Genomic DNA, 15405 nt, shown 5'->3' on the forward strand with positions numbered 1-15405 from the left:
GGATTTTATGGACAGAAAACAACTGATAGCACACAGCAACTGAGTTTATAAATGAAAAAAAAAAAACCGAGGCCAGGTTATGTTTACATAGACACAAACTGGCAGAGCAAAGACACAACCCAGGTTCCCTGACTCAAATTCAGGGCTTTCAATATGCACAGGGGCAGCTAGGTGGCACTGCAGTGAATAGAGCGCTGGGGCCTGGAGTCAGGAAGACCCAAGTTCAAATCCAGCCTCAGATGCTTACTTGCTGTGTGACCTTGGGCAAGTCACTTCCTTTACCCTGTTTGCCTCGGTTTCCTCATCTGTAAAAATGAGCTGGAAAAGGAAATGGCAAACCAACTACAGTATCTCCCCATGTACACTATGGTCCACGGAGTCATGAAGAGTTGGACACAAGTAAATGATAAACAACAAACCATATGCATGTCAACATTTGCGTGCACATGCTTGAGCATGCATGTGCACATGTGAACATGTCTGAGTGAGCATCATTCTCACACATATGCATACATGTACACACCCATGTATACCTGCATATATACACAGAAACATGTACGCACATGCCCAGCATTTCTGATGTACTGCAGAACAATCCATAGTTCTCTGGCTGACCTAGAGGTTCCCCAAATTAATATATACATATATATATATATATAAATAAGCATACCATCTTTGCAAAACTCCAACTGCTTCCAAAAAACAACTCACAACAAAAGCCATATGGCCACAGAAGTAACAGCGGCCGCAGTGGGAAGAGAAGACCAGTCTTTGTACGTACCCCTAGTTCACTCTCTCGATGTGCCACTCACTGGAGTGACTCTTCCTCCTCCCTCCTCCCTACTCCCAACCTGTTTCTAGGAGCCTGTCATTCTGCCCAGATCTTTTTTTTATCACTTGGGTATCCCCGAGTAAACTCAGAGACATTATAAGAGCACAAGAGCTCAGGAATGCAACCATGCTGATAAACAGACGACTCTCCACAAAAAGGAAATTCTGTTGAACACAATAATTCATTTTTACCCAGCCTCAGACCCAATCATGTCCCGACACCACCCACTCCCAGTGGATAAGCACACACACATCTGTCAGAACAGATGAGTAGCAACTCCTGCTGGAGGAAACCTTAACAAGGACACCCTTAGGAATGCTTCGCATTTTTCAGACTACTAATTAGCAGAATGGCTACCCTGCTGTGACCCTTTGTCAGGGTGCCTGCCTCAGGACTGGTTACAAATTCCAGACCTAAATTCTAGGCCATATGGAGGCCAGAGTTCGAGTAGAAATAATCCTGGGATTAGAGTCAAAGGACCTGAGTTTGATTTCCACCTCTGTCTCTTACTGCCTGTGTGACCTTGGGCAAATCACTTCCTCTCTGGGGGCCTCAGCTGCCTCCTCTGTAGAATGAGAGCATTTGACAAGATGGCCTCTGTAATGCCTTCCAACTCTAGATGGATGATCTAATATGTGATCTTGGGTACTTGTCTCTAACCTCTTTCAGTTTTAGTTTCCTCACTGATAAAATGAAAAGGTTGAATTAGAAGGCCTATAAACTTCCTTCTAGCTCTAGGTCCTCTGAATAACTGTGTGAACTTATGCAAGTCCTTTCCCCTTCCCAAGCCTCAGTCTCCTCATGTGTAAAGTAATGAGGGTGGATTGGCTGACCTCAAGGGTCCCTTCCAGCTAGAGATCCTTGCATCAGTCGAGAAGTACTAACAGGTAGTAATGATAAATCCTTCCAGCCCAACCCCACCCTCTTCTCCCAGCCATCATCCTGGGAAGAATGGCAGACCCATGAAGACGTGGCCTGGCAACTTCTTCTCTGGGGGCTGCCACCACAGCTACTGAGCAACAGAGAAGCAGATTCCATTCCTCCAGATAAGGAAAACCTTCTTACCCATTTGGAAATACCTTGCCAAATGGTTCAGCTTTCAGAAACTGACATTTAATCAGTGCAAATGACATTCAAGAAGACGCATTAGCACCTGCTTTGCCACTGCCCCCTAAGGACCATAGGATATTTCCATCTGACTTGCAGCTGAACCCTCCCCTTATTAGACCGTGAGATTCAGACTTTTCTATTTCTATCCCCAGTGTCTGTACATAGTAAGTGCTTAATAAATGCTTTCGTCATTCAGCTGGACTTTTTAGAGACTAGGCTGAGTTAGGTGATAGAATAATTCAAATATACATGTCACTTATTCTTTAGAGATCTCATAGGATTTCTGTTCAATGACAGATGTTGGACTATACTATCTTTTCCAGCTGGAAATCCTATGATCCTATGATCTTAGCACCAAACATAGTGTCACCCTGCCCATCCAAAGTCCCATATTGTTTGTTCAAGCAAGTTAGTCTGTGCTACCACTAGAGGTCACTGTTCCAAAAGACCTGTGTTACTGAAAGGCAATTCCTTAGGTAACTCACTGGTTCTTTTCCATCCATGGCTTCCATCCACAGCCGTCTGTTTGCTTCAGAAAGGGCCTGCAGTGTTATAGTCCCTGGTCTAAAGAGAAAATGACAAAATTAAAGGAGAATTCAATTGGTGAGAGTCCCAGAGCAGGGCACTAGGCCAGATGAAGAATAATTCAAAGGACATGGGGATATAGGGCATGAAAAAGAGAAAGTGAGGTAGGAGGTACAGGGAAAATCAAGATTACTTTAAATTGACCCAAAGGGCAGGGTTCCAAACAATCAAAAAAAACTTCAGAGAAGCAGATTCCATTCCTCCAGATAAGGAAAACCTCCTTATCTAGTTGCAAAGACCACCAGACAGGCAGCCAGAAAATCAGGGTTCAAATTTCAGGTCTGATACTTAACACCTAGTTGACAAATCATATCCCCTCTTTGGGTCTCAGTTTCTCCATCTACAACATAGAGAGGAGGGACTAGATAATCTTTAAGGCTCCTTCTATCTGGAAAATCTCCCAGTCTGCAGCATGAATTCTATCTACCCTAGTCAAATGGGCCATCTCAGCTGCCAATCTCGAGAGGTCTTTGGGTAAAAGTAGGATGACCACTTTCTGGGGATATCTTTGAATGGATTCCTGCTTAGTTATGGGTGAGACCAGAAGAATCCAGGGATGCTTCAAACCCCATGATGTATACTGAACACTTGAGGTCAGGAAGGTACCCAGAAGCTGCCTGTTAGATCACTTAACCAACCTAATGACTACATAGAGAGGCAGCATGGTACAGTGGATAGAGAGCTGCCCTTGGAGTCTCAAAGGCCTGGGTTGAAGTCCCTCTTCTGACTTGGCTGTATGACCTGGGCAAGTCACATAACCTCTAGGGTCCTCTAGACCAACAGTATCAGACTCCAACAACAACAGAGGCCACTAAACCATACATAAGGATCCCTGCCTTATTATTATTAATGGGGGCCTCATATCATATGTCTTAGAAAACAAATTTTTTAACATATTTCTTTTATATTAATACATCATCATACTAAAATCAGATAGGAACTACATTTTATCTGGGTCAGGCCATGCTTGGGAGTGCTGTGGGTCACGTGCTTTAAATAATGCCTTAAAACAGGGATTCTTGGCCTATCTTAGAATCATGTTTTTAAATGTACAAAACAAAATACATGGGATTATAAAGGAAGCCAAATGATATTAAAATCAAGATGTAATCTTTTTTCCCATCCAAGTCCACAGACCTCCTGAAATTCATCCATGGACCCCTTAGGGGTCAATGGGCCCCAGATTAAGAACCCTGGCAGAGTAACTTCCCCACATCAATGAAATCCTAGGTGTGATCCAAACAAACACCAAGGAGCAGACCAACCCAGCTTTGGTTTGCTGGTTACTAGCTATCTTAACCCAGAAAAAAAAAAAACCAACTCCAATTCTGGCTTGGACCCAGAAAGTCAATTCTGGCATGTGAGGCTGAGAACACAAGCTCCAGACCAAGTACATGAGATATGAGGCTCCATGAAGTCTGGCGAGCAGCACCAGTCCAAGGACTTTCTCCTGGCCAGCCTGCATTATCCAGGCATCATCTCAAGGACTGATTCACAGTAATTCTGCAATCTACCTTCTGAACCCAGTATAATTCTTTACATTTATCCCAATTCTGTTTCATCTTATCAGATTTAGTCTAATGCTTGAGCCCAGGGGTCGAAAAACTACAGCCCAGGGATCGAATCCAGTCCACTAAACTGTTGTCCCATGGCCTGCAAGCCCAACTCTAGCCTGTCAAGATCCTTCCGGATTCTGACTCTGTCAATCAGGCTTCTAAGAATCTTCCATCTCATCCCTTCCTCCATCATTTCCCCTCCATGGTCACTGTGGGTAGTTGGGGCCAGAAAATAATCATTCCGTGTTGGCCATCCCTCTAACAATGAGGCTGGTCTAACATGGCTAGGCTGGTCTTTGGATGTGTCCCACTGGCATAAGCTCCAATAACCTGCTATCACCTGTGTGCCATCATGGTAAGACTTCAGGATCAGAGAGGAGGTCAATCACTTCTGGTGCTACCACCACCTGATTCAGTGACTGGGCATCACATCCTTTCTAACAAGGTCAAATATGGGTCCAAACAACAACATTAGGTCAGGCAGTAGGGACAGACCCCTTTCATCAATGGAGAACTAAAGCAGCTAGTTACTTATTCCCAAATCAAAGACTGGAAGGCTGATGTCAGAAAAAAGGTTCCCCAGGTTCCTACCCCGATCCAAAAGATCAGCTTGTAACAAGGGAAAGGGAACTGAATGGAAAGTCACAGGCCCAGGGTTTGGATCCCAGTTTTGCTACTTGCTAACTGGGTGACTTGGGGCATGATACTTCACTTTCCTCAGCCTCAATTTCCCCATTGGTCAAATGAGGAAGCTGTCTAGGTTATCTTCCAGCTCTAGATCTAGGATCCTATGTGTGACTCTGGGAGAGCCACTACCCTTCTGTGGGGCCTCAGTTTCCTCCTCTGTAAAATGAGGGGGTTGGATACAATAGTCTCTGAAGTCCCTTCCAGCTTAGATCTAGGAGCCTATGTGTGACGTTGGACGAGTCCCTTCCTCTCCCTGGGTCTCAGTTTTCTCCTATGATCCAAGGTTGGACCGTGGGCAAGTCATTCACAGCCCTAGGCCTCAGTTTCTTACTCTGTAAAATGAGGGGGTTGAACTAGATTACTTTAAAGCATAGGTTCCCAAACTGGGTGATACTGCCCATTGAAGCAATGCTAGAATGATCCAGGGGGGTGGTACTAGCCTCAAGTACAATGCAGGGCTATTGAATAAAAATAAGGGGGTGGTGAAAGCTATGAAGAAAGAAGAGAAAATAATAAAATTTTGAAAAGTCATTCATACATGTTTCATCTGTTGTGTAACACAGTTAAAGTCGTAGTGATTACATTATTTTCCAAATAAACACACAAAATGCAAGTTATAACCGATCAGTGGTCAAGTCCACCGACAGGTCTTAACAAGCAAGTGTTGGCAGGTGAACATGTTGAGCATTGTCAGGAAATCCAGCAGGAATATGTGCGAGTAATGACTTGTTTACAATACAATACTATACAGTTACATGACCGAATATTATGTCATCAAAATTTCAATGCAGGAGAAAAACCACAAATTTACAATAAATTATTAAATTTAAGATATGTCTCTTTTTTAAATTTTTTATATTTTTTTGAAATTATGCAAATTTTAAAAAATCTGTTAAAGGGTTAAAGAAAGTAGATTTACAGGGGGGCACTGAGTAATTTTTTTAAAGAGGACAGAAGGCCAAATAAGTTTGGGAACCTCTACTTTAAAGTATTAATAATGATGATGATTATAATAATAAGAATAGCTAACATTTATATGGCACTTTAAGGATAGCAAAGCACTTTACAAATATTATTTTATCTAATCCACACAACAACCCTGTGAAGTAAGTGTTATTATTATGCCCATTTCACAAATGAAACAAGCAGACAGAGGTTAAGTGACTTGCCCAGGGTCCTGAGGCCAGATAAAGGCAGGTTTTCCTGATCCTAGACCCAGCGCTCTATCCAATGCAGCGCCACCTAGCTGTGGCAGAAAGAACAATGGATTTGGAATTGGAAGGCCTGGGTTCAAACATCAACTTTGCCATTCAGTTACTACTGTGTGACCTGGGGCAGCCTCTTTGAGGCTGTTTCCTCATCTATAAAATGAGGGCGTTAAATTAGATTTTTCTCTAAGGGTCTTTTCAGGCTCTAAATACTATGATCCCTGAGATAATAGGGCAATAAACTATCAATAAATATATAATACCTATATTATATATAAAGTATACATAAAGAACAGAGTTATTCTTCTCTGTATAATGCATACTAATAATTAATTTGAACTAGGTAACTGCTCATTAGAACTATAGCCTAATAGAAAGGTTGGAGCTAGAAGGGACCCGAGAACACTGACCACAGAAAGTCTGAGTTGGAAAAGATATAAGAACATAAAATATCAGAGTGGGAAGGACACTGAAAGCATAGAATTTTAGAGCTGGAAGAAGACTTTAGAGAACATCTAGGCCATATTTGGGTTTAAATCCCACCCCCAACCCTTATTAGCTATGTGACCCTGGGTAAGTCACTTCACCTTTGTCTGCCTCAGTTTCCTCAACTGTAAAATGAAAAGGTTCCATCCCTAGCTCTAGGAGCCCAGACAGGAGTGAATGGCTCAGGGCCCTAAGGCAGGACAAAGTAATATTGGTTAATCTATTCTTCTGGCCTAGACATAGATTAGAAATCATGTACATATGATGGCCAATGGATTTAATTGCATCAATGGCCTGAATCTCCATGAATGTACTCTGATGCCTTACTGTGGCAGGGAAATAATGTCTTCTCAAAAGCAAATCGGTGAGAGGCCAAGCCCTGGTAGACCCTGCTAAGCCAGAAAGGCTACAAGGACAGGCCCAGTGGCACATTTTTGTGTGCTGCTGAAGGACTGATCAGCCTACATTCAGAGAGGCTCATCCCCATACTGGCTCCAGGGCAATGACTCTGACCATGTCAACATTCATATAACTTCTATTAAATCATGGAGGAGTCACCATGTGGGATGGTGGAGTGAGAAGTCACCCTGATAAAATCAAAGGTTGTTGATGTGTTGAAATAACAGCTGCGAAAAATAGTTCTGGAAACTTGCCACCCAACACAGAGGGTGAGGATGTGGCAAACTGAAGGGTCTGTGGGAAGTATTAGAGGTAGGAAGTTGCCCAAGGGGGATTCCTACTAAGAGTCGAATCTGAGGGTGGATGATGAGGTCTTGGGCCAGACTCTGATGTCCATAAAATAAAGACCTTGGGGGCAAAAACCCACGCATGGCAAGCTGGCAGTCCCAAAGCTAGCACACCTGGGAGAACAGGCTGGCCCACTGGGCCTGCTTACCTTTCGTTAGTTTCAATGTCAAAGCAGAATCTCTTGTCGATGGATTCTGTCTTCCTCCTAACACAGTACTTCAAGGTTAAGTCCACAGGGCCCTGGTGAGTAGGAAAAATTAACAGCCATGTGGGAAAATGCAAAAGGATGGCATTGATACCTCCTGCAAAAGCATCAGTCACCTGGAGGAAGTGTGTAAAGGCACGAGGAGTGAGCTGTCTCCTCAGTGGGAAGCCCATCCCTCTAGACAGGGGTGCCCCACGAGGCAGGATGGCAGATGGCCTAGACCCAGGCCAGAGGCTCAGTGCCATAGGATCTCACCATCAGACTAGAATAGGAGCCCCCACTGTGTGCCTCTCCAATACGAGGGGGCACTGGATCTTGGACACAGAGCACAAAGACGAGGTATTGGCTCTGCCATTTATTGCATGAGGGCCCATAGGGAGGCCACTTCCCACCCCTAGGCCTCAGGTTCCTCCTCTGTGGCCTTCTCTCGTCCATCTGATAACTTTTTTCTTTTCTTTTTTTTTTTTTTTGGCTAGGCAGTGGGGTTAAGTGACTTGCCCAGGGTCACACAGCTAGTAAGTGTTAAGTGTCTGAGGCCGGATTTGAACTCAGGTCCTCCTGACTCCAGGGCTGGTGCTCTATCCACTGTGCCACCTAGCTGCCCCCAATACCTTCTTTTTTAGCAGCTCCAGGAGATCACAGGATCCTAGATCCAGAGCAGAAAAGGACCTCTGTGGCCATCTAGTTGAATCCCTTTATTTTACAGAGGAGGAAACTGAGGCCCAGTGAGGAGAAGGGACTTGCCCAAGGTCATACAGAAGATCATCGCTCTAGAGCTGGAAGAGACCTCAGAGTCCAACAATTCTAACTCATTTTACAAAGAAGGAAACTGAGGCCCATAGAGGGGAAGTGACTTGCTCAAAGTCACACACAGGAACCTAGATCTAGAAGAGACCTCAGAGCCTACCTAGTTGAATCCCCTCATTTTACAGAGAAGGAAACTGAGGCCCAGTGAGGGGAAGGGACTTGCCCAAGATCAGAAAGGTTAATCCAAGATTCGAACCCAGGCCCACAGATTCTAACACCTAGGCTCCTTCTACCATACCATGGCATCTCTCCACATCTCTGCTTCTCCCAGGCCCTCAGCCCCCCTCTCCTCCCCTTTTGTGCTTCCCTCTGTACTTGTCTCATTTCCCCTACGAGCTGCTTGAGGAGAAGGGTTATGTCTGTCTTACTAATCTTCATCTCAGCCATAGTATCAAATATAGGTCTTGCGTGCCAAAGCTACTCAGTGAAGATTTGTTTAAATAATAATAATAATAATAATAGTAGCTAGCACCCATATGGCATTTTAAGGTTTGCAAAGTGCTCACAAATATTGCTTACAAATGATCAATATTGTCTCATTTTTTCCTCATAGCAATCCTGAGGGGTGGGTGCACTATTATTATCATTCCCATTTTAGAGATAAGGGAAGTGAGGCAAATAGAGGTTAAGTGACTTGGCCAGGGTCACTCAGTTAGTAAAAGCCTGAGGCAAGATCTGGACTCAGGTCTTCCTGTCTCAGGCACTGCCAATGGTTCACATTCATAGACTATCAAGGAGAGAAATCACTGTGGAAAAGGGGTCCACCATCATCGCTACCCCCAATGCCGACTGGTGGCCGACTGCCATTTATGGGAAGGTAAACCCAAGAGCCCTGGAAGTGGCATCAGCCCCTGGATCACTAGGCCCACTGCCAACCCAGACCCCCACAGCCACCATCCTGGGAAGCCATGCCCGTGATGATGAGACCAGATACCTGCCCCTGCTGGTGCTACAACCCCCTTTCTTAGCAGCCACAGCTACTGAAGACCCATGTAAAAACTTTCTGGCCCCCAAAGGCCTTGGCATGAACAAATGGTTCAACCTCAGATACGGATATGAGTTTGTCAGAAGAAATGCCATGCAAGGAGAGGCCTGACTGTTGGCTTTGTGGTTGCACTGCAGAGACCATGGGACTTTTCCATCTGGTTTGCTCTGCTCAAACCTTCTACATGTGTCACGTCTCACATTAGAGTGGGAACCTGGAGGGCAGGGGCCGGCCCACTTTTCTCCTTGTATCCACTGTATTTGACACATCCTAGGCAGTTAATCAATACTTCATTCATTCATTCATTTATCCATCACCTTCCATCCCTGACCTCATCTGATCACACAATTCTTGAGAGGTAGCTAATACAAAGCATTATTAGCCCCATTTTACAGGTGACGAAACTGAGCTTCAGAAGGGTTTTATCACTGGCCCAAGGTCCCTGGTTATTAAGAATTATTATTATTAATAAATTATATTAAATAATAAATTATTATAAGTAATTAGTATTAATAACTCATTCTTAATTAAGAATTGCTGGCAGCTGGATGCCCACTAGAAAGCCAAACAAATCCAGTTATTCGAGGAATGAATGCCAATATCTTCCTGGGAGGGTATCCATGTTGACCAAGCAGCACATTGACATCTGGGCTGAAGCACCAAGGGCAGACTGCTGGCATCTAGTCTGGCTAGAAAGGAGGATGCTACTTTGAGTCATTGCTTAGCTAAAAGGATATAGAGGGACCGCTGTGGCAGAGAGCTGGGGGCTGACTCAGGATAGTAACAGCTTCCACATCTCCGCTCCTTAAAGGTTTACAAACACTCTCAACAGAGAAGTCATTAAGACCCCCCACCCCTCCCCACTTCCAAACTTCCCTCCTTCCGTCAAAGACACCACCATCCTCGCAGTCTCCCAGGATTATAACATCATTGGCCTGGACACCTGACTCTTCATCACTCCCCATGATCATTCACCAAATCTTGCCATGTCTGGTATCTGATTCCTCTCTCCTCACACAGGCACATCTTCATCACTCAGGGCCCTCAACACCTCTCACCTGGCCTTCCCTCAATCCAGCCTCCCCTAGCCCAGCCTCCACTCTCCCAGCCTCCTAATTAGTCTGGCTGCCTTAGATCTCTCCCCAGTCCCATCTGTCCTCCACACTGCCACCAACGTGATTTTCCTTAAGTGCAGGCCCCTCTACTTAATCAACCTGACTGGCTCCCTGTTGTCTCTAGGATAAAATTTAAACTCTGTTTCTCTTTTACATACCTTTACAATCTGGTTCCCACTGATCCTTCCAGACCAACTGGATTTTATTCTCACTCCCAGCCCAACTGGCCTTCTCTCCTCTCCTCACACATGACTCTTAATCTCCCCTCTCCTCTCATTTGCACTGGCCATCCCAGATGCCTGGAATGCACTCCGTCCTCATCTATGCCTCATAGAGGCAGCTTTCCATTTCTCTTCCTTGAAGACGCAGCTCAAGCATCATCATCAAGACAAAGCCTTTCCTGATCTCCCCCAAGTGCTAGCACCCTCCCATCCAACGTACCCCATGCTTAATTACTTGGCATTTATTGGTTTTTATTATCTTTACATTTATTTTGCACATACTTACATATGTTGTAGTTACTTTTGCCCCAGTTACAACACTCCCTGAGAATAAAGGTTGTTTCATTCATTGCATTTGCATCTCTAGTGCCTAGCACACAGTAGGTGCCTAATAAATGCTTATTGCTTGATTAGAACAAGGCTGTGAGGTAGGTGGTATAATTACTGTTATTCCCATTTTAGAGACGGAAATATATGCTAGGAAGCAGGACGTGAACTCGGAGCCAAGAATCACAGATTTTTAGAGCTGGGTGGGAGGTCTTTAGCAGCCGTCTAGTTCAATCTGTACTCAAACAAGAATCCACATTATAACACGTCCATTAAGTGATCATCCAGCCCTGCTTCAACAGGAGAGAAAACACTACCTCCAAAGGTAGCCCCTAGCACCTCGGGAGAGCTCAATGGTTAGGATGGTTTTCCTGACCTCAAATCGCAACTGATCCCTTTGCAATTTCTACCCATTCTTCCTGGTTCTGCCCTCTCTGGCCAAATAGGACAAATCAGATCCTTCTTCCACATAACACTGCTTCCAACACTTCAATACAACAATCATGTTATGCATGTCATCTGTGCCTTTATCAAGTCATTCATCAAAATGTCACACAGCATAATGCAAAGCACAGATCCCTGTGGCACTCTACTGGAGACCTCCTTGGAAGCTGACATAAAACCATTAATGACTGCTTCATGAGTCTAGACTTCCAACCAGTTCTGAATGCTGATCATATCATATCTAGCCTCCCTCTCTCTACCTTTTCCACATGAATTGCACAAGAGACTTGATTAAACATTTTGCTAAAATCTAAGCTAAGTGTACTTAAGGCATTCTGCAGAAGACAAGTTTAGCATTGGTAAAGCTGCTTTTCCCAGCGTTCCATTCTCCAATTTGGCAGGACAAATTATCTGCCCTCTTTGCTAAATCAGGACAATGCTTTCCCTTTTCCAATCCCTTTTACACGATTGAACATCCCTGACCGGGGCTCAGCCTTCATTTAGGCTAGTTCCGTCAGTGCGTGAAGATGTCATTTGTCTGAGCCTGGTGAGATTTGAATTCATCAGACACAGCCAGGCAATCACCTACTATCTCCTAACAACCTCACAAGAAGTATATTGCAGCTAGAGAATCCCTGGGATCCATCTTTGTTCCCTCCTGTCTAGTCCAAAGGCTGGTCTCCTTGGAAGAAAAAAAAAATGGGACCAAAATAAAAAGTAACTCTGCTTTCTCTGTCAATATCATCATTCTCCAGGGGCAGCTGGGTGGTGCAGTGGATAGAGCACCGGCCCTGGATTCAGGAGGACCTGAGTTCAAATCCGGCCTCAGACCAAACACCTGACACTTACTAGCTGTGTGACCCTGGGTAAGTCACTTAACCCCACTTGCCTCACCAAAAAAAAAAAAAATCATCATTCTCCCATTCGCAGAGTTTTTAAATATATGCCATTTTCTTGATCTTAGCTTTCTTCACCAGCCTGAAAACTGCCCTTGGAACTCTGGGTACTTTTCTCAGAGTACTGCCCATGCTTTTCTACTTGTCTTCTGCTACCCGTCCTTGCTTCCATCTCTCCACCCTCATTTCACATCTAAGTTGCTTGTTGAGCTCCCTGTGCATCCCTATCTCTTCAGATAACTCCCCATTTTCCTTCTCTACAGAATTGTTTGCCTTTGTTTCTTCAGAAATTCATTCTTGTGAGTTTCCCATCCTGCATGGACTTCCTTGCAGAACTAGAATCCATGGGATCCTTTTCTGAGCCCTTTGAAATGTGCTGTCCCCAAGATTAGAGGGCAGGTTAGGTTCTGCTAACTTTGTTCTTCTTCTCTATTACCAACTCTAACTGTGTGGTCACTTCCTATCCCCCACCCCCACCCCCACCCCAAAGTTCCCAATGCAGTAACCAGATCCTTCCTGTTAAGGACAGAATAGAATTTCCCCCTTGTTGGTTCCTCAACCTTTAGGAAGAGGAAATTATACTTAAGGTAAGTGAAGAAACTGCTTGCTATTCCGTTCTTGGTTGAGAGTTGCAGCAATTGTCTGGATAAATGAAGTCCCCCATCACTATCACATAAATGATTCTGTGCCACAATACTGGCATGTTGGATCAACTCCCTATCTATTTCCTTTTCCAGTCTAGTTAAGCTGGAGTATTCTACAATGATGAAATCGCTTCTGTTTCTCCCTCCATTGACCTTCACCCAAACACTCCTCACCATGCTTCCTCCCTTGGGTGAATCAATTTCCTCACATGAGTATCCTTTCTTAGTAAACAGTGCTATCCCATCCAACCCCTTTGACCTGTCTTGTTTCTTTTGGGGGGAGGGAAAAAATGACATTCATCAAGAGTCATATTCCTGGTATGGATTTCCTCCCACCAATTCTGAGTGAAACTTATAAAGTCAACTTTGCCTCCTTGAATAAGGGTCTCTAGTTCCTCTTATTTGTTACCTAAACTTGGGACATTTGGGCATAGACATTTGCAAGGAGAGATATGGAGGTTTTCTTAAATGAGCAATGCAAAGAAATAAAAGAAAACAATAGAATTGGAAAGACAAGAGATCTCTTCAAGAGATATCAAGGGAAAATTTCATGCAAAACTGGGCATGATAAAAGACAAAAAATGGTAGGGATTTAACAGAAGCAGAAGAGATTAAGAAAAAGGTGGCAAGAATACACAAAAGAATTATACTAGAAAGATCTTAACATCACCGATAAACACAAAGGTATAGTTACTGATCTAGAGAAAGACATCCTGGAGAATGAAGTAAAGTGGGCCTCAGGAAGCATTGCTAACAATAAGGCCAGTGGAAGTGATGGAATTCCAGCTGAGCTATTTAAAATCCTAAAAGATGGTGCTGTTAAAGGGCTGAACTCAATATGCCAACAAATTTGGAAAACTCAACAGTGGCCACTGGATTGGAAAAGATAAGTTTATATTCCAATCCTAAAGAAGGGCAATGCCAAGGAACGTTTAAATTGCTGAACAATTGCACTCATTTCACATGCCAGCAGGGTTATGCTTCAGATTTTGCAAACTAGGTTTCAGCAAAATGTGAACCAAGAATAACCAAAAAAACAGGCTGGTTGTCAAAGAGGCAGAGGAACTAGAGACCAAATTGCGAACATTCACTAGATTATGAAGAAAGTAAGGGAGTTCCAGAAAAAAATCTATGTCTGCTTCATTGACTACAGTAAAGCTTTTGACTGTGTGGATCACAACAAAATATGGCAAGTTCTCCAAGAGATGGGAGTACCAGATCATCTTACTTGTTCCCAGTGGAACCTGTATGTGGCTCGTGAAGCAACAGTTCGAACCAAACATGGAACAACCGATTGGTTTAAGATTGGAGGAGAAGTATGACAAGGCTGTATATCGTGAACTCATTAATTTAACTTATATGCAGAGTACCTCATGTGAAATGCCAGGCTGGATGACTCAAAAGCCGGAATTAAGGTTGCCAGGAGAAATACCAACAATCTCAGATATGCAGACGATACCACTCTCATGGCAGAAAGTGAAGAGGAATTAAGAAGCCTCTTGATGAGGATGAAAGAAGAAAGTGTAAAAGCTAGCTTGAAGCTTAACATCAAAAAATTAAAGATCTTAGAAATTGGTCCCATCACTTCCTGGCAAATAAGAGGGAGAAGAAAGGGAAGCAGTGTCAGATTTTATATTCTTGCACTCGAAGATTACTGCATACAGCAATTACAGATATGAAATTAAAAGATGTTTTTCCTTGGAAGGAAAGCTATGGCAAATCTGGACAGCATAATAAAACGCAGCACCATCACTTTGCCAAAGGGGATTTGCATCGTCAAAGCTATGGTTTTTCCAGTAGCAATGTATGGGTGTGAGAGTTGGACTCTCACAGAAAAGCTCAGGAAAGCTGGGAGCTGCAGAATCGGCACTTTCTAATTGTGGTGCTGGAGAAGACTTCTGAGAGTCCCTTAGACAGCAAGGAGATCAAATCAGTCAATACTTAAAGAAATTAATTCAGGCTACTCACGGGAAGGTCAAATACTGAAGTTGAAGCTTAAATACTTTGGCCCCATAATGAGAAGACAAGACTCACTGGAAAAGACCCTGATGTTGGGAAAGATTGAAGGCAAAAGGCAAAGGAGATGGCAGAGGATGAGATGGATAGACAGTGTCATGGAAACAATGAATATGATCTTGGACAGACTTCGAGACAGTGGAGGACAGACAGGCCTGGTGTGCTATGGTCCATGGGGTCACAAAGGGTCAGACATGACTGACCAACAAATTTGAAGCCATGAGCTTTACTAACGGGCTCCTTTCTTGGATTTTGCTTCCTATCAACTGGTTTGTTTAGTGAATAATTCTGCTTCCTTCCCTGTAGTGATTCCCAATGGAATCTAATTTGGTGGATATATCATGAGCAGTTTTCTTCCTTCCCCATTCTTTTTAGTTCAGTGCCCTTTCCATGACATTTGCAAGACATCAGGCATAGACATTCTCGTCAGCTTTGGTTCTTTTATTAGGTATTTGCCAACCCTGATCAGGACACTATCATTCCTATATTTTAAGCCATGATCCAGAAATCCAGATTCTTAGAGACCAGATGTTT

At 43.7% G+C, this 15405-nt stretch overlaps 1 protein-coding gene across 1 annotated transcript in view; it reads right to left on the reverse strand.

Annotated features, from left to right (window-relative positions):
- The window catches only part of OPHN1 (oligophrenin 1), a 273019-nt gene that overhangs the window by 71370 nt on the left and 186244 nt on the right, over window positions 1–15405 (reverse strand). The window contains exons 10-11 of the mRNA XM_027839055.1: window positions 7360–7451; window positions 2428–2506 (exon numbers count right to left, since the gene is read on the reverse strand). Of these exons, the coding sequence (XP_027694856.1) occupies window positions 2428–2506; window positions 7360–7451 (171 nt within the window). The remainder of the gene's footprint in view (window positions 1–2427; window positions 2507–7359; window positions 7452–15405) is intronic.

Source organism: Vombatus ursinus, unplaced genomic scaffold, assembly GCF_900497805.2.
Source record: "Vombatus ursinus unplaced genomic scaffold, bare-nosed wombat genome assembly UNPS02004677.1, whole genome shotgun sequence".
NCBI classification, from domain to species: Eukaryota; Metazoa; Chordata; class Mammalia; order Diprotodontia; family Vombatidae; genus Vombatus; species Vombatus ursinus.